The sequence below is a fragment of the Sphaerodactylus townsendi genome, linkage group LG14 (genome assembly GCF_021028975.2).
Source record: "Sphaerodactylus townsendi isolate TG3544 linkage group LG14, MPM_Stown_v2.3, whole genome shotgun sequence".
In the NCBI taxonomy this organism is placed as follows: domain Eukaryota; kingdom Metazoa; phylum Chordata; class Lepidosauria; order Squamata; family Sphaerodactylidae; genus Sphaerodactylus; species Sphaerodactylus townsendi.
The window spans coordinates 16,943,570-16,971,313 of record NC_059438.1 but is presented as its reverse complement, the minus strand read 5'-3'; the positions used below and the strand labels follow the sequence as shown (position 1 = coordinate 16,971,313).

General features: G+C 45.6%; 1 protein-coding gene and 1 long non-coding RNA gene across 2 annotated transcripts; one reads left to right on the top strand and one right to left on the bottom strand.

Annotated features, from left to right (window-relative positions):
- Positions 1-1,212: 1,212 nt before the first annotated feature.
- GPT2 (glutamic--pyruvic transaminase 2) lies at positions 1,213-27,579 on the top strand. Its single transcript, XM_048515687.1, has 11 exons — positions 1,213-1,940; positions 9,950-10,039; positions 11,969-12,077; positions 15,399-15,532; positions 17,732-17,975; positions 19,532-19,611; positions 19,724-19,860; positions 21,093-21,267; positions 22,934-23,089; positions 23,992-24,104; positions 24,478-27,579. The coding sequence occupies exons 1-11, from the start codon at positions 1,593-1,595 to the stop codon at positions 24,566-24,568; spliced, it is 1,677 nt and encodes a 558-aa protein (XP_048371644.1). The 5' UTR covers positions 1,213-1,592; the 3' UTR covers positions 24,569-27,579.
- On the bottom strand, positions 24,417-25,806 carry LOC125443512. The gene is made up of 2 exons (XR_007246135.1): positions 25,699-25,806; positions 24,417-24,517 (listed from the first exon to the last, which is right to left on the bottom strand). It is a non-coding gene; the product is annotated as an uncharacterized LOC125443512 (long non-coding RNA).
- Positions 27,580-27,744: the final 165 nt, after the last annotated feature.

Sequence of the window (27,744 nt, the reverse complement as noted above, 5' to 3'; positions counted from 1 at the left end):
CACTAAATAGGCTCTGTTAATTGTGCAAGCACTGAGGGTGTTGAGCCATAAATACTTGCCCCTGCATGACAGAGCATATTATTTATGTTCTCTTTGCAATTTTAGGCTGCAATCCTTAATTACTTGAAGGTAACTCCCTTAAATATCCTTTTTTAAAAATAAGCAAGCTTTAAGATAAACACCTTCTCACACTAAGGGACCTACACTGCATCCTAAAATCGCTTTCCTGAACATTGAATGGACCTGAGTAGGATTCTGGACAGATCTGCGTAGGATTGCCACTGTAAAGATTTCAGGTTTTGGTTTGTTCTGCCTAGAGATTCTTAATAATCTTACTTCTAAAAAATTATGGCAGTATAAAATGCTGTTAAGTTGCAACTGACTTCTGGCAACCTCCCTGGGTTTTTCAACACAAGAGATGATCAGAGGTGGTTTGCCATTGCCGCTCTCTCTGTATAGCAATCCTGGAGTTCCTTGGTGGTTTCCCATCCAAATACTAACCAGGGCCAATAGCTACTTAGCTTTTGAGATCTGATGAAACTGGACTAACCTGAGTCATCCAGGTCAGAGCAAAATATTTTTTAAAAATAGACATTTAATTGCTGGAGACATGGCTTTGAGAATCTAAGACAGAAAGGAGGAAATTTAGAATCACAGGATCAGCTAACGCAGAACTATATTCGCTCTTGTGTTTCGGTTTCTAACTTATGCATTGTCTTTTAAATATTTATATGCCGCCGCTCCCCCAATGAACATGCTTTTTCAAATCTGATACGGTTCTCCCCCGGCTGCGTCCCTGATTTTTCCAGCCGAAATTGTGAATCTGAGACCCCTTCCACACATGCAGAATAATGCACTTTCAATCCACCTTCAATGCACTTTGCAGCTGGATTTTACTGTGTGGAATAGCAAAACCCCTCCATTGTGCAAATCCCCACTCCTTTCTATCACAATTCACCCCTCCCAAATCTGAACAAGCCCTTTGCAAAGGCGGCGTGGATCTCCCATCATGCCACACCCACTCAGCGACCCCCAGCTCCTTTGTGGGTCCCTCTCCATCCCAGACTGGCAGCTCAAGCCAAAGGAATCTTCCCCAGCGGGAGGCACTGTGGGCGCAGTAGTTTTCCCTCCGCCACCTGACCGCGCGGGGAGGCGCAACGCGGGGCTTATAAGAACTACCCGCCCCAGCAGGCAGCGCGGCTGTGAGCTTCGGCTGGTGCAATCGCCTCGCCTGGAAGCGCAGGCTGGAGCCCTTGTGCGGCTTCTCCTCTTCGGATGCCGGTTGGGGCGGCTTTTAAACATTTGCAACCGTCCCCCTTAATAGGAGGAGTCGTTGCAATGATTAGGCTTATTTTCTGATCGGGCAAGCTCAAGGATAGCCTTTGGGGGGGGGGGCAGATTTAACTCTGCCCCCTTGCAAGTTGGCGGCAGCTGGAGAGGGGAAGAAAGTCTGCAAGCCAAGCGAATTGCAGCATGCACTTGTAACCTGATGGGGAGGTCTTGAGCCGGCTTCTCCCTGGGGCGCTGGATCCATTATTTTTAGCGGGGGGACGACTGATTTTTGTTTCTGCAATTTCGGGGGGGAAAGAAGCATGCATCGCTTTTCCGGGCTTGCCAAAGAAGCCTCGGCTCTCCCGGGCTGCAGGAGCGAAAGGAAAGAGCCGGCCGTGCGCTTTTTAGCTTCGCTGGTGGCTGGTCCCCAGCAGCCGCAGCAGCAGAAGGGGCGACCCCCGCGGCCCCCTCGTCTCCTGCCGGGCCAGGAGGGGCGGGTGCGCTGGAGCAGCGCGGTGAAGGCCTCTGCCGTGAAGATCCAGGAGAAACCGACCCGCGAGAAGATCCTCACGTTGGAGTCCATGAACCCGCAGGTGAAGGCGGTGGAGTACGCCGTGCGGGGCCCCATCGTGATGAAGGCGGGCGAGATCGAGAAGGAGCTGCGCAAGGTACGCGGGTGGGTGTGCGCGGGCGGCCGGGCAATGCATCGGCTGGATTGCAAATTGTGTATGCGCGCGTGTGTGCGCCAATGTCACGTTTGCAACGGACGCCCCCGTTTTCCCCGGGCCGCCCCCGACTTCTGGCTCGTCCATTGCAACGGCTTGGCAGAGGCGCAGGCCAAGAGCCACTCTCCCAAATTAGCCGCAGGAGCGGCCAAAGACTCCCCGACAGGTTTTGCTGCCGGCTGAGCCGCTGCCCCCCCCCCCCTTCCCCGGGTCACGCCTCCGCCGCCGCGATCCCGGATTGGGGCAGCCGGCAGCCAAGGAGGCGCGCGCTTCACTTCTACTTTGCCATCCATCAGTAACCCCGTGGGGAACACAGCAGTGGCTCACCCTGAGGTTGATGGGCTGGGTCTCTGGGTGGCATCTGCTCCCAACTGGTGTAACAATACAAACCCCCCTCCCCCCCCCCCCCCCACACACACACTTCCCAGTTCTTTTGCACCTTAACAGTTTGGAAACCAGAGCTGTTGCCACCTGAGCGCACATTTAGGGTCTCTGGGTGGTGTCTTCTTCCAATATAGTACTGATGTAACAATACTACACACCCTTCCCAGTTCTTTTGCACCTTAATGTTTTGGAAATAATAGCTGTTGCTACCCGGGGACATATTTAAGGTATTGTTGAAAGCTTTCACAGTCTTAATCAGGGGTCCCCCAACTTTTTAATCAGGGGGCCGGTTCACTGTCCCTCAGACTGTTGGAGGGCCGGACTAAAAAAAACTATGAACAAATTCCTATGCACAAATGATTGTAAAATGTTTGATTTCACCTTTCAGCCTTTCTGTCATGGTCTATTTTTAGAACAGTGACCAAAGTATGTCAAGTACAGGGTGGGCTCCAAATATTGTTGGGGAGGCTGTGGAATACCTTCCCCTGTAAAAAAAAGCAGAACTTTCCCAATGAAGCATTCCATCTAACCCAGGATCAGGTATCTTCCTGGGTTCTTTCCTCCCTAGCAGCCAGCGAGCGATTCGCCAGCCTGGCTGATGCCAACGGGAGTGAGGCGGAACAGAAAGCCTGAGAGCAACACATGGAGTAGCCGAGAGGGAAGGGCGGAGCAGGCGTTGCCACGTGTAAGGTTTCCAACTCTGGGTCAGAAAATTCATGGAGATTTGGGGGTGCCATCATGTAACTGCAGTCAACAGCCATTGGGGCCGGTTCCTCCTCTCCCTCGAGCCCCCACTGCACATGAATGGAGCCATCGCCGCCATGCCTGGCGGGCCAGATAAATGCCTTCAGGGGGCCACATTTGGCCTCCGGGCTGTAGTTTGGGGACCCCTGGTCTTAATCAGCTGGCTGTTGTGGAGTTTGCCCGGCAGTGCTGCTGTGGTCTGGTAGTTTTAGCTCTTCATGGTTTGTCCACATCTGTGGCTGGCGTCTTCAGAGGCATGTTACTATCAGAGGTGTTCCCGTGACACGGTGACACATCTCAGCTCTGAAGGTGCCAGCCATAGTTGCAGGGGAAACGTGAGGAGCGAACCCCACCAAACCACAGCTGCACAGCCCATAAAACCTGCAACAGCCAACTTACATATTTAGGTCATGCCTAAATAAAGAATCTACAATCTGAAACAGACAGTGGGGAAATTGACAACAGGGAAGGATGAATTATGGGAAAGTGTAGTTCTGTGTACTGAAACTCTGTTATGCTTGGGAAGAGAGCATTCTGGGGGTAAGCTGAAATTGCAATATTTATATGGTGCTTGGGTAGTGTTTACCCGTAACACTGTGCTCGCTGAGGAAAATAATGGGTTATCCAAAGACGTGCAGTTAGTCGAAAGGTAATATTTAAATTCTGAATACCTTTGTCCCCCTCGGTTCACTTTGCCACAAATACAACTTAGCTCAAAGGAAGTTATTCTTCCTTGTTAAATTAATGATCCTAGTTGGTCGCAATTTGAACCGAGTTAGTCGCGGACACTGCAATTCTAAGCAGTTATGCTTTGCAGTCCGTTGGACGCTTGGCAGGATACAATTCAGTTTAGAAGTATGCTGTGAAAATATATATAGTCTTAGCTATCTAGTTTTAACTCATTTTGTAAATTTTTTTTATCCCATTAAAGGTTTGTTTGTTCGTTTGTTTGAATTGTGCTGTGAGTGAGGTATGGTTGTAACAAGCATGGGTAGTTTAGTTATACTATGAATCAAAAGATACGTTTCTTAATTACTGGAATTGGGTTACTATTCCCTTGAACTCCATCTAGCACAGCTTCATAGAATCATAGAATAGAATCATAGAGTTGGAAGAGACCCCAAGGGCAGAGGTGGGATCCAGCAGGTTCTCACAGGTTCCCGAGAGTAGGTTACTAATTATTTGTGTGTGCCGAGAGGGGGTTACTAATTGGTGATTTTGCCACGTGATTTTTGCCTTAGTTACGCCCCTCCTCCGCTCTTCAGCAGTAGTGCGCAGAACTTGAAGCAGTCTAGCAGGAGATGCACTGGCATGCGTGGCAGCCTGCGCCTGCGTGCATTCGTTTCCTGCCCAAGGACCGGCGCAGCGGCTGCGTCCTTGCCACAGCCCCACCCAGGAATGCCCCGCCCCTGGAATGCATGGCCACGCCCCGTCGTACCCCACCCAGCCCCATTGGTGCTACGCCACAGTTTGAATCCCACCACCATCGGGACCTGTTACTAAAAATTTTGGATCCCACCACTGCCCAAGGGCCATCAAGTCCAACCCCTTGTAATGCAGGAACATACTTCAGGTCACCGAAAGACCCTCTCTGGGTCTATATTTGGTGCATGTCCCAAATGGGTAACGCTCAGCACGGTTTCACTTCAGATTAGTTCTCAGGTGCTTTCACATAGCAGAGTGGGGAGGGGTTCGTGACTCAGTGGTAGAGCGTTTGCTTGGCAGGTAGAAGTACCATCTCTAGTGTCTTCTGTTAAAAGGACCAGGCAGTAGATGAGGCCAAAGATTGCTATCCTGAGATCCATTAAGACAACAGTCTGATTTAATATAAGTCAGTTTCATATCTGCGCTGCAGTCTCAAAAATACAAACCAATGAGTATTCTCCACATATTTGTGGTCAAGATGGCAAAAGAGTAATTTGGAGGCATTTTGTATAAAAAATAATAATAGAGTTTCCTACTCCTGTTGAGTTATTAGGTAATCTCTTTGGAGAAACATAGGGTAAACCTTGCTGCATAAAAATGTTTCCCTTCTAACCATCCCGACAGGAAGTTGTAACTGACCATCTGGTTTCAAGCCTTGTGAATGTAGATGCTGGTTTGTAAAGCAAAGCATACCATCCCCCAAATGTGTGCCTGAGAGTGATATTTGAGAAAGCTGAGTAAGTTTATCCGTGGGGGACCCTGGGACCAGCCTGAGGAAACGCTTTGTTAGCAAATACTTGCTATTTCACTGCTAGCTTTCTTTGCATACTTGGAGTCAAAGGACCACTGTTTCTGCCACTAGGTTTTTTTCAATCTGTAATGAAAATATGTGCCAAGTTAATGTCCTGTGTATAGTCCACTCAAGTTCTAACCTTTAAAATTTGTGAATTATTGTTTTACTGGTTGTTAACCATAAATAATAAACTCGAACTAACCTTTAACGTATGAGATTTTACATTTAAAAGTAAGTAACTGATACAGTTACTTGTAAATCTCACACATTAAAGTTTAGTTCGAGTTTGTGTTTTGCTTCTGTTGTGTTTTGCTCCTGAACAGCCTGTGAGTTGTAATAAAAACAGAACAGCTGTCAGACTTTTGAGTTGTACGATTATAAATGTTTTGTTGCTTTTCCTTCAAAGTTCCTTATCCAGAGAAACGCTGTCTCTCATGTGGTGTGCATGGCCAAATACAAACTCAAGAGGTAGTTGTTCCAAGTGGTAATATAACCTAGGTCACCCGAAGACCCTCTCTGGGTCTATATTTGGCGCAAATAGGTGACGCTCAGCACAGATTCACTTTTTCACAAAAACAACTTGAGGCATGTCTGGAATAGCTCTTCCCAGAGTTCACCGAGGCGCCTCACGAGACATCAGGGTCCCAGGACACCTGAGCAATGAATTCTATATGCTCAGTGGGATCTTGGGTTTATTTTCATTGTATATCAGCCCCCTGTTTGGTGTATCAAGCTGGAGAGCTAGCGTGGTGTAGTAGTTAAGAACAGGTGCACTCTAATCTGGAGAACCGGGTTTAATTCCCTGCTCTGCCACTTAAGTTGTGGAGGCTTATCTGGTGAACCAGATTAGCTTGTGCACTCCAACACATACCAGCTGGGTGACCTTGGGCTAGTCCAGGGGTAGGGAACCTGCGGCTCTCCAGATGTTCAGGAACTACAATTCCCATCAGCCTCTGTCAGCATGGCCAATTGGCCATGCTGGTAGGGGCTGATGGGAATTGTAGTTCCTTTGAGAAAGGGGGGATATGAATCCAAATTCTTCTTTCTGAAAATCTGAAATTGCTCTATACAGAATCTGACCATTAGAGGTTTAAGCATGGTGTGATTTACTCTGCCAGAGGTCTAAAAACAGCGAAAGTATGTTTTGGGTACAAAGAGAGCATCAGCAGGTTGAGCAGTGAATGTGTTGGTGATTATCCACGTGGAATAGTGATTATGTACATTGCCACCAGCATACATCCTACACATAAACCGTGGAATCTGGAAATAGTGACCCCACATTCTTGGAAGGCGTCCCAGCTATCAGTAATGTTATGATCATGGGGACACAACTTCCTTTTCAAAAGCTTTTGAGAACATCATGCCTGATCCTTCAATCTCCACTCCTTCAAACCCGGTCCTCCGGATCAGAGTCCACCACTCTCAGCCACTACACCACCACGCTGGTTCTCAGGATGGACTCCAAATGTTGTGGTAGGTTTTACAAGATCAAGCAATGTACTGGGTACACCTAGCTTTACATACCCTAGGGCAGTGGTGGCGAACCTTTGGCACTCCAGATGTTATGGACTACAATTCTCATTGGCCATGCTGGCAGGGGCTGATGGGAATTGTAGTCCATAACATCTGGAGTGCCAAAGGTTTGCCACCACTGCCCTAGGCTTTCTTCCCTTTGCCAGTGATTCCAAATTAACTGCCGCTTCCAAGATGCCAGCAAGAGTGTTCAGTGATATTCAGTGTTACCTGAGGAGTTCAGTGTTACCTGAGGAGTACGAAAAAACCACACGGCTGCTAATATACACCAAAGCTCTGCATTTCCCTGGAGGCTTCCCCCTCCCAAAATTTACAGCAATTTGCCATCAACTTGATATCTCATAGTCTCAGGTTGGACGTAGTTATGAAATTCCTGAGGTTACGTCACCCCGCTGTCGGGAGCCGAGAGACTTATCGAAGCATCCCTGAGCCATCTGAGGTCAATAAGTAGGCGGTTTAACTTATTCCCTCGTGGCTGCCGTTCCTGTCAGCTTTCATTATGCACAAGTCACCCTGCTGAAAAAGACAGTGTGCTTTGTCAGGGAGGGCAGTTGTGTCAGCTGGGGGCTGTTGGATAAAAGGAGATTAACAGTGACATCTCTCGAGCAGGTCTGCTTAGAGTCTGTTTAATCTTGCTTGAGTCTGTCCAATGGAGCATGTTTTTAGGATCGCCCTTTTAACCACGCAATCCTGAGTAGAGTTACCCTCTTCAAAGTTTTTTAAAGTCTGTAGGCTTAGAAGGGTCTCACTGTGTTTACGAGGGAGCTGCAGATTTCTAATTCGGAAGTTAAGAGTTCTTCTTTTCTCAGGCGTCCCAAAGTGTGGGTGACTTTGAGTACGCTTTTAATCGCATGCATTAGTTTGCTAAATGAAGTCATGGGTTAAATTAAGTGTCCTTTCTCTGGGGAAAGGAAATTGGTTAAGTGATGCGGGCTTAGAGACGCGAAAGTCCAGGAAAACAAAATATGAGTTGTTTCGCCCCTCTTTCCCCAAGGACTCTTTTTCATTTTTTCCAGTAGAAAAGTTCCAAATTTTAGAGACACTGGGTGGTGATTTTAATTTGAGCATACCAGCTTCTTGGATAGGGAGGAATTTTGTGCCTTTTAATTTATTATTATTATTGGGTTTTGTATACCGCCCTACCCCTGAAGGGCTCTGGGCGGTTCACAACACAATTTCACAACAAAATACAACCAAAAGAGATGGAACAAATAAGCAAAATACAGGATAATCAATAACACAGGCTCCATTAACTAAAAAATACTAAAAATCCATCAAAATACAGAGATCAGTACAATAAATCGGCATCCAGCAATAAAACCCTTATTAAAACCCTCCCAAGGAGAGGGAAACGGTGGGTCCCATTGGCGTTAAAGGAACCCCAGATGTAAGGAGAATGAAAGGGGGCATTGTTCACAGAAAGCTGCAATGTTCACAGAAATTTGGGACAAAAAGCAGAAGTTCAGTAGCTTTCCCTGACGTGGGCATAGGGGTTCAATTGCTGGTTTTCAGTCTATGCCGCTTTGAACACACCCGATCTCAGAAGCTAAGAAGGTACTAGATTCACTTGTTGGGTTTTGACCTTTATGCAGCTATTTATTATTATTATTATTATTATTATTATTATTATTATTATTATTATTATTATTATTATTATTATTATTATTATTATTATTATTATTATTATTTGCTGTATTTATAATCTGCTTTTCTCATTGGGAGTCAAGGAGGATTTCAAATATGGATAAGAACGGTTTGGTCAAAGAGCACAAGAGGCCAACCAGAAGGAAAGTTTGTAGCCCTGTTCCTTCGTGGCTCATAGCCCAGTACCAGTTAAACCCCTTCCTACTCTTCATGTTAAAGATTATTTTCGTTCTGAAATTAGATCTCTGGATGGCGTTTCACTTCACAGCTAGTTTCTAAACAGCCTTTTGACTTTCCCCCATGTTTTAACTGGGGCAGAAATGGGATCTTAGTTATATTACCTGTAATGATATGATTTCCCTTTGCTGAGTCTTGAGAATCTTAAATTGAATATTCATGGCAACCATGACCCACAATAAGTGTATCTGGTAACTGCTTGATCAGTTTTCATTGAAAACAGAAACATTCTTTTAATTCTGGTCTTCACAGGAGACCAAGAACAAGCAAACAAGCTCATCCTTTGATGGTCACATATTTTGGCACGTCCTGCCACAACATCAATTCTGCTCTCACATATGTCATTACCCTGGGCAGAATGGTTTTCAATTAAAAGCCTGATTGCAAATCCGTCCCCATGAAATGTTCTCTCTGTAATCCCAGAAAAGGTAACTGTTATGTGCAAGTTAAACAGACCCGCTTCAGTCGCTTTAAACTGTAATGCGAAGGGGGCGTGCTATACCTCTGGAGTATATTTTTAATACTTCCAATTGCAATCCTCTCTAGGCGCAAGTTCGAAGCATTGAAGAGTACAGAGTGACAAAATTGCTAATGACATCAACAGATGAGGGGCAGTTAACAGTGATTGACAACATGTCAAAACAGTATACTTGTTATATTTTCAGACTTCTCTTTTCATTGTCTCCAACAGCTTGAGTTCTTACACTTGACAGTATCTCTCTATAGCTCAAGTTCTCTTGAGCCTTGGTCAGTAGATATATTCTTCTCCAGCGTGGTTTAGTGGTTAAGAGTGGTGGGCTGTAATCTGGAGTACCTGGTTTGATTCCCCACTTCTCCACATGAGCAGTGGACTTGAATCCGGAGTACGGGGACAGGGAGTAAAGAGAGAAACTGCAGCCAAGTGTTGGAGCAAATGAATGCTTTGTCAGTTTGAAGAGTTGGTGTGAATGTTTATTTTGCTTTGTGTGGATTAAGAAGCTAGCGTGGCTAACTAAACATGTATCCACTCCGCCACCTTGCCACTTACACACTTCGTCCTGGGCCGGTGTAGTTTTCCAGGTGGCACAGTGACAGTTTTTCTTTTTGAACTCAGATAACCGGGTTTGCGTCAAAGCAAGATAGACTCTGTAATTTGCTCTCTTTCTGGACAGCATCTGTTTACAACTTGCGTATATATTTTTTCCCCCTGCAGGGAATCAAAAAGCCATTCACGGAGGTCATCAAGGCCAACATTGGAGATGCCCATGCAATGGGACAGCAGCCAATCACCTTTCTTCGTCAGGTAAGATAACCTTTGAACCGCTGTGGAGGTGGAAAGAGAAAATCGTTCGGTTTGTTAGGGAAGAGTGGTTGCAGCCAAAGGCCAGTTCAGATATTGCTCCAAACCAGGGTTAAGGAATTTTAACCCTGGCTTGGCATGTTGTCTCAATTTTCAAACCAGGAGTTGACATCGGCCAACAAACAGGAATTGGCTAGCCCCATTTTGAAGTGGGTTTTGCAGTGTGTGATTTGGCATGGTGCCTGAATTGTCAATAGCAGTTCCTAGCCGTTTTGCCTCTTGAGACCGCCCTATCGTGAAGGTGACCAAACTGGGGAAGATGCCCGTTGAGATGATTCTGGCTATCACATTTTTATCCCAGCTTTCCTCAAGGGAGCTAAGGACAGCATCCCAAGTTCTGTTCTCAATTTTATCCCTGTGACTGTCCTGCAAGGTAGGGCAGGTTGAAAGACAGCGATTGCCCCAAGGTTGCCCTGATGAAATGTATGTCTGAAGGGAAATTTGAACCCTGGTCTTCTCAGTCCTAATCCAGCGCTTTAACCATGGCACCATATCAGCAAACCGAAGCAGGCAAACAATTCCACACCATCGTTTTTCTGTTCGTACATTCAAGAGCTCCAACCAGGGTTGGGATTCTCAACTCTGATTGGCTTAAACCCTGGTTTGGCATGATGATTGAATTGGGACAGAGGGCAGAACTTTACCCCCCACTCCCCCCCCCCCACACACAGAGCAACGTGATTGGTCAATTCTGACTTTTTAAAAAAGTTGCCAGCATAGAATTGTAGGAATTGTACATAGTTGTTGAAGCGAAAGTCAGAGGATAATAAGAGCTCACTTATAAGCGAATAAAAAGTGGTTACCTCCAAATTCATATTTGGAAGAGCAACATTAGAAGGGCCCTTCTGGATCAGACCAACCAATCTCGCATCCTGTTTCCTAAAGTGGCCAACCCATTGCCCTGGAAAGCCAAACAAAGAAGGCATGGGGCCCGAGGCCTTTCGCAAATATTTCATCCTAGCACTGGTAATTCAGAGGTTGGCTACCTCAGCGTAGGAAGGAAAGACTGCTTGTCATGCTGTTATCATCTCAGGGAAGAACCCGGGCAGTAATGAATAGTGGTCTCTGTTGCTCTCCCCTTCACTCTGCAGAAGAATTTTTAGAAGCAATACTGGTGTTTGGGCCTCTCCCTCTCTGGAACTACCGTATATACTTGTGTATAAGCCGACCCGTGTATAAAACCGAGGCACCTGATTTTACTGCCCAAACCTGGGAAAACTTATTGACTCAGGTATAAGCCGAGGGTGGGAAGCCGGGAGGCAGAGGGAGCTCCTTATTTGGGCAGTGACATCAGGGGGAGTCAGTGCCCAAATAAGGAGCTCCCTCTGCCTGCCCGCTGGCTGGGCTTCGTCAAACCCAGCTGGCAGGCAGAGGGAGTTCCTTATTTGGGCAGTGACTCCCCCTGATGTCACTGCCCAAATAAGGAGCTCCCTCTGCCTCCCGGGGTTTGAGGAAGCCCAGCCAGCCACCTCGGGGTTCCCCCTTCACCCTTGGAGGAGGGCAGCAACAGCGGCTTCCCAGCAGCACGGAGGTTGTCCCCGCCCCGCCCTCGTTGTGATTGCTAGAAAATGGTGACTCGCGTATAAGCCGAGGGGGCTTTTCTCAGCCTTTAAACAGGGCTGAAAAACTCAGCTTATACGTGAGTTTATACGGTATACCTTTCTCCGTTAAAAAGGCACTAAGCAGTATTCATCATTCAAAAGCCATCAGGTATTTGCGGTCACGGAAGAGTGTTACAAATACATACTAACTGAATATGTGTGGGGAACGTTAAGCATAGCTCCTGTGGTTTGAAAAGTAAAAGCAATGTTGTTTATCATCCATCCATAGTGATAATAGCCCGTGTGTCTGTTTCCCCCCCGGATCTTGCAGGTGGTGGCACTTTGCACGTACCCGAACCTGCTGGACAGCCCGAGCTTCCCCGAGGACTCGAAGGAAAGAGCAAGACGGATCTTGCAAGGGTGTGGCGGGAACAGCTTAGGTGATCTTCTAATAAGATTAATCTACATTTCTTTCGTGGTCAAGACTGTTTACTGGCAGGGGGTCTTAAGCACGTCATCTGGGTTTTTTTGTATGTTTTGAAACGACATTCAGGAAGTACAGGTCTTTTTGGTTTCTTTTTGTAGCACCAGTGTCTTGATTCTCCTGTCATGCGCAGATAAGGCAGACATGCTGGGTCTTGACGGACAGAATCCACACAAAAAGACTCATCAGCCAACAAGCAGTGAATGTTTATACAGCTGAGAGCTTGTTCTGGGGTTTTTCCCCCTCATGAATCATAGGATCCTACTGCTAAGATTACTATCTCTGCCTGGGGAGAAGGAGGAGAAACAGTCGTTGTTTACTGAAGCACCTTTTAAAACCTTTACTTTAAAAACTTATTGTTATATAACATTGAACCCTGGGCTGAAAGAATATCTCAAAACAAGAACGAAATCCTAGCAAGACTTTTTAATAGAACCAACCAAATGGACTCTGCAAGCTTTGGAGTTCAGCAGAGCTTTTCAGCAAATTGCTGAAGAATTCTGTTGAGCTTGAAAGCTTGCATGGTGTGTTGTGTCGATTTGGCTGGTCCTAATAAAAAACATATTATGCAGACTTCATTTTTGTTTTTTTTTCAGAGACCATCTGTGCTAACTGGTTCACAAATTCTTGGGTTGATCCTTTTGTTTCTTTAAAGATGCCATGTGGCTTATCTTGCCGCTCCTTCCCACAAAGTAATTCCCTAGGTTGTGAAGGTGTGCCAAATTGATTCAATTTATGAGCTGGTTTAACTGGCGGTATAAGGAAACACGGAAGTAGGAAATGGGAGCGCACTGTGTTCCGGGTGCAGTCTTGGTGTTTGGCATGAAATGAACCTTATGAATATTTGTGTGTGTGTGCATTTAAACTTCTTCTGACACATGTGATAGTGTGGCAGAAGCCCCCTCACAGTGCAGTTTTTGAGCAAATCTCACCCTTCTAAGTCGGTATCAGTGGAATTTGGAGGGTGGTAACCAGTGGTGGGATTCAAATAATTTAACAACTGTTTGTTTACAAGCACCATTTTAACAGCCGGTTCTGCTGAAGTGGTGCGAACCTGCTGAATCCCACCACTGGTGGTAACTCTGCTTAGCTGCCACTAAATATCCTAGGAGAAGCCTAAAAGGTTTTCAGTTTGTGTGTGTTGGGGGGGGGGGGGCGACCCAGTGTATTGTCAAAGGCTTTTATGGCCAGACTGAACTGGTTGTGGTGGGTTTTCTGGGCTGTGTGGCCGTGGTCTGGTAGATCTTGTTCCTAACAGTTCGCCTGCATGTGTGGCTGGCATCTACAGAGGTATATCACTGAGAAAAGTGTGATACACCCAGAGGTGGGATCCAGCAGGTTCTCACAGGTTCCCGAGAGTAAGTTACTAATTATTTGTGTGTGCCGAGAGGGGGTTGCTAATTGGTGATTTTGCCACGTGATTTTTGCCTTAGTTACGCCCCTCCTCTCAGCAGTAGCGCGCAGAACTTGAAGCAGTCTAGCAGGAGGTGCACCGGTGTGCGTGGCAGCCTGCGCCTGCGTGCATTTGGTTCCCGCCCAAGGACCGACGCAGCAGCTGCATCCTTGCCACAGCCCCCCCCCCCCCAGGAATGCCCCGGAATGCCTGACCACACCCCCATCGTGCCCTGCCCAGCCCCATTGGCGCTATGCCACAGTTTGAATCCCACCACCATGGGAACCTGTTAATAAAATTTTTGGATCCCACCACTGGATACACCTCTGAAGATGCCAGCCAGAGATGCAGGCGAAACATTAGGAACGAGATCTACCAGACCACGGCCACACAGCCCGGAAAGCCCACAACAACCAGTGTATGGGTTCTATTCTCTTTTTAAATTAAAACCATCATATCCTGCTGCCTTTCTTCCTGGGTAAAGGAAGCTTTACAGCATGGTTTACAATACAAGCATGTCTTTGCAGCCATGAGGACTAGAGTCGAAAGTCTCAGGATTCCACCAGCAGATCCCTTTTTAAAAAGTGTACACTCAGTTACGTGTGTGTTGCCTGCCAATACTGTTTTTTAAATAAGAGATACCTACTGTCGCACATATACATTGCGCCTACTGCTTCTGTGGAAAGCTGCTTCGGCAGCCAAGGGTGTTGTGCTAGTTCGGGGCCCTGTTTCAAACAAAAGGCAGAGCTTTTCACTACGGCTGAATGGGATCTCAGGATGGGGGAAAGAGTCCCTACTTGCAGGCAGATTCAGGTCGACTCCGGCAAGGCGAAAACCCGGCAAGTCAGTGTGTTCTGCCCGGAGGCTTTTAATGGGCTGCTGGATGGAGAATTTGTGTCAGATTTGAGCTGAGTCTCTCCAGTGTACACAGGATAATTGACCTGACACTGTACTTTCTGTTTTGGAAACCTTTCTCCTTTTCGTTACCTTTTTAGTAATCTTTTGGAAGCCCTGTTGGCAGACTTGCCAGAAGGATTCACAAAATTCATTTTCAAAAAGAATAAGCAGCGGTGGACACCCAGGTGTATTTAGGTTTGCGCTCAGACCCGCCGGGTGTTGGCGGGAGAAAAGTCAGCTGTAGAAAAGCCACAGTCAAGTTCACCAGCCCCTTAGAGATCAACACAATTTTGGGAGTATAAGCTTCCTCTCGTCAAAATTCCCTTTGTCAGTTTCCCTGTCTGTAGGGCATTATCTTTTTATATATATGTAGGGAAACTTGGAACTAATAGTAGGTATTTGTATAACAGTTTCAGGTAGTCAAAGTGGTTCGCATAGGTAATCCTTACAACAGCCCTGCAAAGTAGGTCAAATGCTGTTAGCTCTGTATTGGGAGAGCTAGTGTGGTATAGCAATTGTGAGCAGTGGACTCTAGTTTGCTGAATCGGGTTTGTTTCCCCACTCCTGCCCATTATGCCTGCTTGGTGACCTTGGGCTAGTCACAGTTCTCTCAGAACTCTCTCAGCCCCTCCTACTTCACCAGGTGTCTGTTGTGGGGAGAGGAAGGGAGAGGAGTTTATAAACCACTTTGAGACTCCTGGCAGTTACGCAAAGCGGGGTATAAATACAAACTCCTCTTCTTTTTCACGGAGACACAAGGCTGAGAGGAAGAGTAACTTTCCTAAGGCCATTTTGTGGGCAAACCCAAACAGAGTTACATCCTGATGTTGTTGAATTGATAGTCGGTGTGTGGCAGAGGTAAGATTCGCACCAGCAGCATCCCATCTCTGAACTACTCTGCAACATCAGCTGTTGGCATCTTAACCATCAGTATGTGACCACTGCAACGGTTCCTTTCAAATCTGATGGGGTCTCCCTTCATTTCAGGGTCTTACAGCGCCAGCCAAGGCGTCAACTGCATCAGAGAGGACGTCGCGGCTTACATCGAACGACGCGACGGAGGTGTTCCGGCCGATCCAGATAACATATACCTCACAACAGGAGCTAGCGACGGCATTGCGGTAAGCTCTTGCGTCTTCGTCAGATGCTCAGTTGCAAACTGCAAGGGTCGCTGTGCACCTGAGATTCTGAGCTGCGTGTGTCCGGGGGCTTCTAAAATCCAAATCCAGCACTCCGAATAAGTCTGGCAGAGTCAATGCATGCGCACAGTGTATTTAATTTGCAGCATTTCTTCAGAAAGCACTGTCTTGTGTAACTCGAGGGTCTGAAGGTTTGTGGGAGGGTTTTCAAGAGAATTGTGAATGGTGAAATAAGAAAGCGGCAGAGCCTTATCTGGTGAACCACATGTGTTGGGAGAAAACTCATCAGGGATGCTTTCGGCTGGTCCTTCATTGACCTGGAGGTGGGCTAGATAGCCTGTTCCATAATTCTGTGGCAGCATCTCTTATTTTGGAAATGCCACTCTGCCACCAACCCACCCCCTCTAAAAAAAAACCCCATTAGTTAGCTCAACCTGCTGAGCAAAAGACCTTTTATTGTGTAACCTCATGTAAGCCTGGTTTAAACTCTCACCGCCCCCTTTCCTCCCACTCGTCTTAGGTAATCGAGTGGGTTCGATAGCAGGCACAGGAACGGTTTGGGTGACCTTCAGCAGCAAGCTCATCTGCGCTTTTTGGCATACCTTGTGCCGTGTGGTTGCTTCAGCCCAGATCTGTCAATATTGGTCTTGCGTCTTTTGCAAGCGTGCCTAACCTCCCCCCGCCCCCCCGCCCCCCAGCCGGAGAGCTTTGCTGGCTTGCAAAAATATCAACAAGCTGCCACCCGCTGGCGGGTTTTTGTATTGCAACACTCCCTTCTCAATCGACTTGCCCGGCTTTCTTGGCTTTGGTGCCGGCAGCTGTTCGGAGGCTGGCGTGCCAACACGAGGAGCCGCTTCTGTAAAACTCTGTCAGAAAATGCTGATTGGCGCTGTCCTTGTTCCTTTCCCGCTCGTGAAATTGGAATCGCTTCATTTGTGACAAAAGACCTTTAATTAATTCCATTGGTTCGCAGCTGCCAGCTGCAGTCTGAGCGCGGTTCTGGGTTTTGGTCCTGGGGACATTTCAGCATGCTGTTATGTTGAGGGTTGGGCGATCCCTGTGAATGTGAAAGAGATGGCTTCCTGTAGCTGTTTCTCCAGCTGTTCTACTGGTGGGCAAGGATGCATCTGCAAAGCATCATGGCACAGAATCTCAAGGCATAAACCATAGCGCAGGAAAATATCACAGCCAGGCAGATAAGGGAATATTCTTGGGGGAAAGGAATATAAATCTGCTGCAGTTGGTGGTGGAAAGCGGCTCTAGGGCCATGGGGTGACCTGAGGGTCATGAGGTTTTAAAGGCTAGAGATTTTCAGAGGTGTTTTGCCATTGCCTGCTTTTGCTTCATGACCCTTGTGTTCCTTGGTTGTAGTGGTTAAGAGCAGGCGGATTCTAATCTGGAGAACTGGGTTTGATTCCCCACTCCTTCACCTGAATAGCAGAGACTTATCTGGTAAACCAGATGTGTTTCCTCACTCCTAGGCCCCTTCCGCACATGCAAAATAATGCGTTTTCAAACCACTTTCACAACTGTTTGTAAGTGGATTTTGCCATTCCGCACAGCTTCAAAGAGCACTGAAAGCAGTTTGAAAGTGCATTATCCTGCATGTGCGGAATGAGCCCTACATTCCTGCTGGGTGACCTTGGACTGTTTGGGTGGGACTTGGTATGCATAGCCCTTTGCATAGCAAGTCCCACCCAAACAGTTAATGATTGGTTCCCCACCCTGGAACATGGACAATATACCCCACTAAACTTTCCCTTCTCACTTAGACACAGTGAGAAACAGACTTTTCTCTGTGATACACCTCTGAAGATGCCAGCCACAGATGCAGGTGATACGTTAGGAACAAAATCCACCAGACCATGGCCACACAGCCCGGAAAACCATCCAGAACCAGTGGTGGAGTAGATCCTGTGCTAAACAAAGAGGGAGAATCAAAGCGTTTTCTGAGCTTAGAAAGAGAGGCAGCCGTCTGCTGTAGACTGGTGTCAATCTGAGCTAAACTGAATCATAGTGGGTACAGAACTTGAGAGAGAGAATATATTATGTGGTGAACAGAAAATCAGAGAGGCAGTATTTTGTAGTGAAGACTGAGAGTCCTCCTTTTGTTGCTTTTCCAGAAATGGTGCTGACAGGTTGTGTCTCTAGTTAAATAACTTTTTAATGGTTCCTTTTCAGACTATTCTAAAGATCCTCGTCTCAGGAGGAGGGAAATCCCGAACCGGAGTGATGATTCCGATCCCCCAGTATCCCTTGTATTCAGCGGTCATTTCAGAGTTGGACGCCGTTCAGGTGAACTACTACCTTGACGAAGCGAACTGCTGGGCCCTCAATGTGAATGAGCTCCGTCGTTCTTTGGAAGAGGCCAAAGCTTACTGCAATCCAAAAGTGCTCTGCATCATCAATCCAGGGAACCCCACAGGTCTGCAGAACCTCTTCACCAAAAAAGAAAACTTTGTGTAGCAGATGAGGTCCAGGTCTAAGCTTGTACTACTATACGTTTTTGGGATGGGGTGGGTTAGAATTAAGGCTAGACTGCATACTACAGACATTATTATTCATTTATCCAGCCCCGTCAATGCGCAGGGCATTGTATGGATCAGGGGTCTGCACAACCTGTGGCTCTCCAGATGTTCATGGACTACAATTGGCCGTGCTGGCAGGGGCTGATGGGAATTGTAGTCCATGAACATCTGGAGAGCCACAGGTTGCAGACCCCCTGGTATGGATTATGGGAGGCTGGTCCCTGCAAATAGGACTTAAGCGTACTGAATAGCAATTAACAATAAACAAAAACACACCGCCAGTACTGCTGCTTAAGAACACAAACGCACAAACTTCGATACTACTAATTTACTAAGTGAACTGAAAAGTGAAAATAAGTGCACTGCTGTCTAAAACAGCTATGAACATACATAAATACAAGAAGTTACAAAAATACAAACCACTAACTATATATATTGTATTTTGTATTTTCTGTATATATATTTTTGTGTGTGTATGTGTATATATATATATATATACACACACACACATATATATACACACATATATATACACACACATATATATATACGTATACATATATATATACACACAGAAAATACAATTGTATACATAGGAACAATTACAATCTCTACATTCTTTTTGTTTTGCTGTGTAATGAAACACAGATTGATTTTAAAGATACAGTCCTTTACTGTCAGCATACATGAAGGACCACTAAGTCCTTCACTTTTCAATTCACTTAGTAAATTCGTAGTATGTATCGAAGTTTGTGTGTTTGTGTTCTTAAGCACAGGACAGGCTGATCCCTGCCCTAAGGAACATGCAATTCCCCTGAGGAACAAATTTGAGACGGGCAAAAATGGAGGGTTAAGGAGGCAAGGGTTCGTGTTCATCTCCATTAAATTAATCTGGGCTTGGTTTCAGAGGGGATTGGGCCATAGACTTCATGAAAAAGGCAGACTTTAGAAATAGCATTAGAATAAAGTGATCTCATGCAGGCATTCTAGAAAGCAGTTCCACCTGCAATATATTTGAGGACCCAAGAGACCTTTGAACAGCCAGGAATGCTGGATCGTGAACTTTGAGGACTCGCGCCTTGAAGCTGGGTTAAAAACTCAAGTCCATTCCTGATCCTGAATAAATCTCTGGACCAAGCTGGCCAGTTCATTTTTACCTTGTTTTTAACTTTGTGAGTACAGCTTCGCCTTCTATTTTATGGCTGTGTTTTGCTTACTCTGGGCCCCTTGGCAGTTCACTGTGTCCCTTAGGGTTTACATCCTCCACTACTTCTTGGAATTTTTGTACTGCTTTCACTTAGTCTGATTTGCCTGCTTCGTGTACTTTTAGCAAGAAGCCGACGAATGCTCCTTTTTCACTAATAAGTTGACTAAAAGGACCGTGAGAAATTATTGCTCTGCCGTCCACAGGTAGCAACTGATTAGAGCTTTCTGTGTCCGCTTCTGTCTTTAGGTCAGGTTCAGAGCAGAAAATGCATCGAAGACGTGATACACTTTGCTTGGGAAGAGAAGCTCTTTCTTTTGGCCGACGAGGTAATCGCCCTTTTAGAGCCAGCAGCTGGGGCTCCGTAAAGTGCTTTTGATGGCTCCGATTAAAGGCAAGAGCCCGTTTAATTGTGTCTCTCCCCGCCCCCAAATTGCACAGGTCTATCAAGATAACGTTTACTCGAAGAGCTGTCAGTTCAGTTCTTTCAAAAAGGTTCTTTACGAGATGGGACCAGATTACTACAATAACGTGGAGCTCGCTTCCTTTCACTCTACCTCCAAGGGATACATGGGCGAGTAAGTATCCCTCGTTTTCTTTTTCCCTCCCTCCCCTCTGTGTTCTGTACCGTGGCTCAGTGGGAGAGCCTATTAGTACATAATCAGCCCCCCAGCAAAGCAAATGATGCCTCTCCAGAGCCATATCCAGAGGTGGGATCCAGCAGGTTCTCACCAGTTCCCGAGAGTGGGTTACTAATTATTTGTGTGTGCCGAGAAGGGGTTACTAATTGGGTCCGCTTTTCCGTTAGAAATTCCATTAGGTCCAAAAATCATAAAGTCCTGTTGTTTCCTATGTGGCTGATTAGCGAAGGTAGAAAACGGGATAATTCTCCCTGTTGGGCTGTTTTAAAAACATGTTTTAGAAATATGGTGAAGTTCCTTGTTTAAGGAAAGTGTCCTTCTTTTGATTTCTAGAAACAAAATTAAGTATTTGAAAGTATGAAGTATTTGACAGGCAGTCAATTAGAGGAGAAGTAGTTGTTTCTGTTGGCAGTAGACGATAGGACTTGCTATAATGAGTTTAAATTATGGACAGAAAGATACCAGCTGGAAATTAGGAACTTTTTTTTTACAGTAAGAGTTTTTTACAGTAACAGAGAAGTTATTAATGCCCCGCCCCCGGAATGCCCGGCCACGCCCCCGTCGTGCCCAGCCCCATTGGCGCTACGCCACTGTTTGAATCCCACCACCATGCGAACCTGTTACTAAAATTTTTGGATCCCACCACTGGCCTTATCAGGTCAGGAAAATAGCATGGGAAGAGTTAAAAAGCTTCCCCCCTTCCCAGCTACTCCGTGCCATGCTCTCAATCCAAACCAGGTCCTGCGAACTTGGGAAAGGAGTTCCTTGTACCCAATGTTTATCAATTTGTCATTTGATTTATGGCCCATCCTTCCCGAGGGCAGGCCTCAGGTGGCTTAGCAACAAAGATTTCATAGTGAAAATTTAGCAGTGAGTTCTCAGCAGTGGAACAGATCAGAGTCCACTGCTCACGTGGAGGAGTGAGGAATCAAACCCGGTTCTCCAGATTAGAGTCCACCGCTCTTAACCACTACTCCACGCTGGCTCCTTTGCCGAGTATGCAGGAAAAGGAGTGGAGATCCTGTTGCCGTACCATTTTTCATGGCGGTTTCTCCTTTGTAGAGTACAGGAAAGATAACTCTGTGACCGTACGCTTTCTCAAGTGGCCTGAAGGTCACTTAATCCTCTCCTCTCTTCTGTTCCCTGCCCCCCCTCCCCACTCCTCTCAGGTGTGGCTACAGAGGAGGGTACATGGAAGTGATCAACTTGCATCCAGAGATCAAAGGGCAGCTTGTCAAGCTCCTGTCAGTCCGCTTGTGTCCGCCTGTCTCAGGTCAAGCCGCCATGGACATAGTAGTGAATCCTCCGGTACCTGGAGAGGAATCTTACACACAGTTCATCAAGGTGGGTGAGCGGGGTATGTGTGGTTGTCCTCTTTCCACAGGTATCAAAATAGGACAGGCAGCTTCCTGAACAGGGGCAGGTGAAGATATGGATGGAGATGAAGAAATTGACGGGCGGGGGAGAAACTAGAATGGAATCCCTGACTTTCCACCTACTAAAGTGCTAGTCTGCAGTCAGTTTTGTGCAGTTTCAAGTAAGCAGCAGTGTTGGTCAGCAGTAGAAAAGCAAGATTCAAGTCCAGTAGCACCTTAAAGATTCTCCTCAATTTAGCCATTTTTACCATTACTTTTACTTGTCATTCTCTTATCTCAGGTATATAAGAGATTTCCAACTCCGGTATATAAGAGATTTCCAACTCCAACTTATTCTGGCTGCTGTAGACCAGGGGTCTGCAACCTGTGGCTCTCCAGATGTTCATGGACTACAATTCCCATCAGCCCCTGCCAGCACAGCCAATTGGCCATGCTCTCCAGATGTTCATGGCTTACAATTCCAGATGTTCATGGACTCTCCATGAATGTTCTCCAGATGTTCATGGACTACAATTCCCATCAGCCCCTGCCTGCACGGCCAATTGGCCATGCTCTCCAGATGTTCATGGCATACAATTCCAGATGTTCATGGACTCCATGAATGGTCTCCAGATGTTCATGGACTACAATTCCCATCAGCCCCTGCCAGCACGGCCAATTGTCCATGCTCTCCAGATGTTGGCCATGCTCTCCAGATGCTCCCCCTCCCCCCTCCCAATTGGCAATGCTGGCAGGGGCTGATGGGAATTGTAGTCCATGAACATCTGGAGAACTACAGGTTACAGACCCCTGCTATAGACAGTCCTTAAATTAGATTAATTTTTAAACCATTTACTTCTTCAGAGTCTGATAATATCACAATTAACTCTGTCTATACATTCTAAAGGATCATTTAAGGTCATCGGCACATGTCCTTAATTTTGTATGGTGTTTTTTGTTTAATTTTTAAGCCTGGTCTTCGGCCATCTTTAGTTTTCAAATGGTTTGATGTTTTAAGAGATTAATCCTCCTTGCCCTTCTTCATAGGCTCATGAGATATTTGTAAAAGGAGGGCATGAGTTTTGAGACAGCAGGAATGATGAACTGCAGCTGGGAAATAGAGTCTGAAGTCTCTCTCTCCCTTCCCCTCCCTCTCTCCCTTCCCCTCCCCCTCCCCTGCTCCATGGGAATATACTGCAAGAGCATCCAGGCATGGCCTATTGCCAAAGAGAATTTGGGAGGGAGATACAGATATGGGAAGCAGCGGGTTGTATTTCTGATAAAATGCTATGCCACCCACACATGACCCACAGATCCATGCATATTTAGCACAACATACATAGCTACTATGCTCGAGAATCTTCCCCGTGTCTTAGATTTGTGTTGAGGCTCTGTTTCCACTTACTTTCTTTTTCTTTCCTTGCCCTGAAAGTATAGATTGTTATCCTGCTAGTACCGGGGGTGGGTGGGTCTATTTTCTCTTTCTGATTTTTGCACAGTTCTGGTTGGTTTTTATGCCTCCGATTCATTCCGTGCCGAAAAGCGAGGACTACGTTCAGGCTCTCTGGGGAAACACAACTTGCTAGGAGTGTTGTTATGCATCGGGTGGTTTATTTGGCTATTTGGCCTGAATCTGTTCCCATTGGCTGAAACAGGAAAAGGAATCTGTCTTGAACAACCTGGCAAGGAAAGCCAAACTCGCTGAAGACATGTTTAATCAAGTACCGGGCATCCACTGCAATCCGCTTCAGGGAGCAATGTATGCTTTCCCACGTATCTTTATCCCTGCCAAAGCCATCGAGACTGCAAAGGTGAGACATTGTACTAGCGAACAAGAGAAGAAGAATAGTTTGGATTTATATCCCCCCTTTCTCTCCTGTAAGGAGACTCAAAGAGGCTTACAATCTCCTTTCCCTTCCCCCCTCACAACAAACCCCCTGTGAGGTGGGTGGGGCTGAGAAAGCTCCGAAGAACTGTGACTACCCCAAGGTAACCCAGCTGGCATGTGTTGGAGTCCACAATCTAATCTAATTCACCAGATAAGCCTCCACAGCTCAAGTGGCAGAGTAGGAAATCAAACCCGGTTCTCCAGATTAGAGTGCACCTGCTCGCAACCACTACACCATGCTGGCTCTCTGAGAAAATGAGACAATCCTAAGTGTAAATGAATTTGAAAGTATGGGTGAAATGTTAACTTCCATTTTGGCTCTGGCAGAGAGCTCCATCAGGGCTATGTTATAATGGTATGGTTCAGGGAGACTGTGGGTTTTACAGCTGTGTATAGTACATATTATCTCTTTGCAGTGCATATTATTGTGCTTTCACTGACTATTTATGTAGTACCATTTTCTGCACTGTTTAACATACATCTCATATTTATACTTTGTTTCAGTTTGTGTAATCTTAGTACTATCACATTGCTTATTAGAGTTCTCTTCCTATCATGCATGGGCACCCTGTATAATCCGCCTTTGCAGTGAGAAAGGTAGATTCTAAATAAATCAGATAACTGAAGTATATGGGAGCCAATGCAGAAGTATTTGGGAAAGAACTTTCAGAAATATTTTATTCTGTAGTATATTTATTTTATTTTATGGTATCAATTTTTGTTCAGAATCTGCGTTTTAAAAAACCTAAGAAAAGGAAAGGGAGGACACTTTTGGTTGCTGCTGCATCAGTATTTGCTCAGTGTATTTTATTACAATCTCTTCAGGTTCACAAAATGGCTCCTGACATGTTCTACTGTATGAAACTTCTGGAAGAAACGGGGATCTGTGTTGTTCCTGGCAGCGGGTTTGGCCAAAGAGAAGGAACGTATCACTTCAGGTACAGGGTTCTTTGACAAGCATCTCCGAGGGTGTTGTAGATTCACAGGGCAGTCTTGAGTACAGTTACACCCTTTTAAGTCCACTGGAAGAAACGGGGATCTGTGTGGTTCCTGGCAGCGGGTTTGGCCAAAGAGAAGGAACGTATCACTTCAGGTACAGGGTTCTTTGACAAGCATCTCCGAGGGTGTTGCAGATTCACAGGGCAGTCTTGAGTACAGTTACACCCTTTTAAGTCCACTGAAATCACTGGGCCTAGAAAGGGGCCGCTCTGCTTCGGCAGTCACCAGCTTCGCTGAGCCTCCGTTCTTTGTTTCTTCTTCTTTTTTCATCTCTACCGCACAGATTTAAAATACCTTTTCTTGTTTTCCCAGGATGACGATTCTCCCGCCTGTCGAGAAGCTAAAGATCCTGCTGGAGAAAGTGAAAACTTTTCATATAAAGTTCCTTGAAGAATATTCTTAAGCAAAACAAAGCCTTGGGGGTTTTCCCCCCCGGAATGAACTTGGAAAATAAAACTAAGCTGTGATTGGGGTGGGGAGGGGGGTATGCTTTTTGTCTCCTTAAATCCAATCCTTAATATAGTAGCTAGAGCCCAGGTATGAAATCTGAGTACATTGTGGCATATATATGTGTTAACATCATGAAAAAAAAGATGCAAGTAAGAACAGGAAAGTAAAAGAACTCAAGATTTTTGTGCCTTCATGAGAAATTATATGGTTGGTTTCTGTGGCTGGAATGGCCAAACAAGGTAAACAGGGATGCTATATAATATAAACACCTTTCTATACTAAAAAAAAAGCAACCTTACCTTCTACACAGAAACAACAAGCCAATAACTGGGCTGAAATATTACTTGCATGATCTTGTAGGTTATTACTTGAGAGAGTCTGGGCTGGAGGTTCTTGGTGGATCAGGCTCGATATGATTCTGTTAAGCCTCCTGATTTGAGCATTAGCAGCAAAAAAATAAATGTGTGTTGATTTTTATGTGTGTTGGGGGGGGGGGGGGTTCAAGAAGTTGCCAAAATTATGCTCTGTCTGGCTTTTGATTTTTGCCTTTCAAACGTGGGCTAGGTTGTTTCAGCATGAGGATAGTAATATCCAGAGTCTTTGCATGGAAATGAATAATACCAGTTCGTCTGCTTCGTGAGCACGAGGAAAGAAATTAAGGGCTTCAAAGTACGAGAACAAAGATAATCAGATTGGTGCTGGTTTGTTGAATTTGGCTCTGTGTACCTTTGGGAAGTCACAGCGTAAATGAGTCATACAAGGGACAACACTGTCACTTGGAATCAGTTCCTGTCTAATGGAAAATATAAAATGCCGACATTAGATTTACATTGACTGCATACCAAACACTGGTGCTAGGAGAAAGACATCAAACTGCTCACGAATAAGTCCCAGGGTTAAATTATCATAGCTAGTTGAAAGATGGCCAACTTTCCAAACAAAAATATATTATTGTCTCTCTATATAGCCTCCCTAGCAAGTCTGTAGTTTCCAACCAAAATGGCCCCCAGACTGGTTGCTTAGCAAAAAAAGTTATCTCCTTAAATCCAATCCCTAATACAGTTGCCAGAGCCCTGTTGTTACCTCTTGATGCTTCTCCCTCTGGAAAGGATATAGGATTGATGATGGGAACACCCAAACTGAACTGTGTAACAAGGACACCAATCTGAAGGATTTGGCTGTTCAAAATTGTTAAGCTTCAATCTCTCCAAGGTGCATTCTCCAATGACATCTAATAGGTTGTCATGGCAAATAGGCCTTGAGCACTGCTAACCAGAGTGGGTTTTGCTACCTGCCAGAGTGGGTTTTGTGTCCTGTAGTTGGGGTTGACTTTATGATATGATGAAACTACTGTGTTCATTGGTGTATCACAGCTTGTACATCTTCTTAGCATCGTATTTGTAACCCTTCTTGGTACCACTCAAATTCTCATACAAGCAAATAGTTCCACCAGTCCTTCAGTTAGAAATTACTGGCAATTGTCCTGACTTGGCTGTAGACCTGTGTGAACTTCCAAAAAGCCAACCACCAAATCTGGCGAGGGGCATTGGCAAACACAGCCACCCAGATCAGACTTCATAGTTTCGATAAAGCGCGTTATTGTATCAGGACCAAGAACTGAAGACTCGAATACCGATGACAGACGTCAGAGGCAAGAAGTGTAAGAGAGTACAAAGATGTGTTGAACTGCAGCAAAATAAGAGAGTCTTCTGCCTCAAAGGCCGAGACAACCAATGTAAGCAAGGCACTATATTTTATAGCAGTTTACTAAGTAGTAGGTGAGCATCAATACATCTGTATTGATGTCATGAGGTCACATCTCACTACATGGGCTCATAGGGTTAGCCCTAACATTGAACATCAAAAAACACAGGGATGCCTGTTCTGAAAGGGATTGGCATTTTACAAGTAGGGGAGGCAATTATATAGTACCGAAGGCCATAAAACAACAAGCAGTTGGCATTGTTTTGTCGTAGACGAGAGATGTCGCAGTTTCAGCTTGTTAACTTTCCAGCCTTCATCCTGCTCACACCTCATGAGGAGAGGAAAAGTGTGATCTCCTTGGGTGCCCAACATTCTTCATTTTGACTGTGTTGTAAGCATTAAGTAACTCTGGAGCAGGTGAAAGGCTGCACCTTGTCAAGGTTGGGATATTTCAGTGAGACTTCTCAAAAGGATTGCACTTCTTTCCTGAAACCTGGCTTTGCTCGGGAGGGACTAACATGCCAAAACCTGGAGGTATCGCCAAATCCTGTGCTCGAAAAGTGGCAATTAGGATATTATTTTTATATTTTTGTAAGTAGAGATTTTTTCATTAGGGGTTGGGGGGGGGGTAGAATTTGTCTAACGTTTTATATTCCCTTTGTGTTTACACCCAACGTTCCTGAAAACAATGCAAGAGTTTACATGTTTCTAATTAATGTTTTTGTGGGTGTTTTAAAAGGGGTTTTTTTTTTCTCTACTGTCTTAAAAATAAGACCCATTAAAATTCGAAGGTCAGGAACATTGTCCTGTCTTCGGTTGCATTTTGTAAACAATCGATTATGGTGCCTTTCTTGATTTCTGGAACTGCAAAGGAGAATGTACGATGTGGGGGGTAGCTCTGTATTTCTTTGAAAACGGTGTGGTCGTGTTATTGTTGATTTGATGACATTTGTATATACTTCAGTGAGCTCGTGTTTAAATTCTGATGTGCTTGAACGGAGGCCACTATCCTCATGAACCTGTTCTGCAGTTCACCTGGCTAGACGCTTCCGCCGGCTGACCAGTTTTGAGGATTGCACCCCAAGAAACTGAGGAAGTTCAAACACTGATTTTTGTCTTTATTACGTTTTCTGTTCATATGTTTGAGTAATAATTGCTGTTGTGATGCGGGCTTGTAGGTACGAATATCCTACACTCATACTGTATTCTGATGACTTTTTAAAATGTTATCTGCAAAATAAATAAGACCCATTAAGAACAGTCTGCCAGAGGTTGATATATTTCTGCATTGGGAAGAAAGGGTTGAGCAAACCCCACAATAGATCATAGAGGTGGTTGAACAGAGCAGCTGCAACTGCAGAGTGTTGCATGGGGAGACCTCTGGTGGAACGGCAGTAGTGGTGCAACTACAATCAGAATTTGTTT

What these genes read in the sequence shown, in the direction of transcription:
- GPT2 (XM_048515687.1), top strand. Translation starts at nt 1,593, where the DNA reads ATGCATCGCTTTTCCGGGCTTGCCAAAGAAGCCTCGGCTCTCCCGGGC. An exon ending in TCGAGAAGGAGCTGCGCAAG is followed by an intron (nt 1,941 to 9,949) that starts GTACGCGGGTGG and finishes TTCCCCCTGCAG; the next exon opens with GGAATCAAAAAGCCATTCAC. An exon ending in TCTTTCTTTTGGCCGACGAG is followed by an intron (nt 19,612 to 19,723) that starts GTAATCGCCCTT and finishes CAAATTGCACAG; the next exon opens with GTCTATCAAGATAACGTTTA.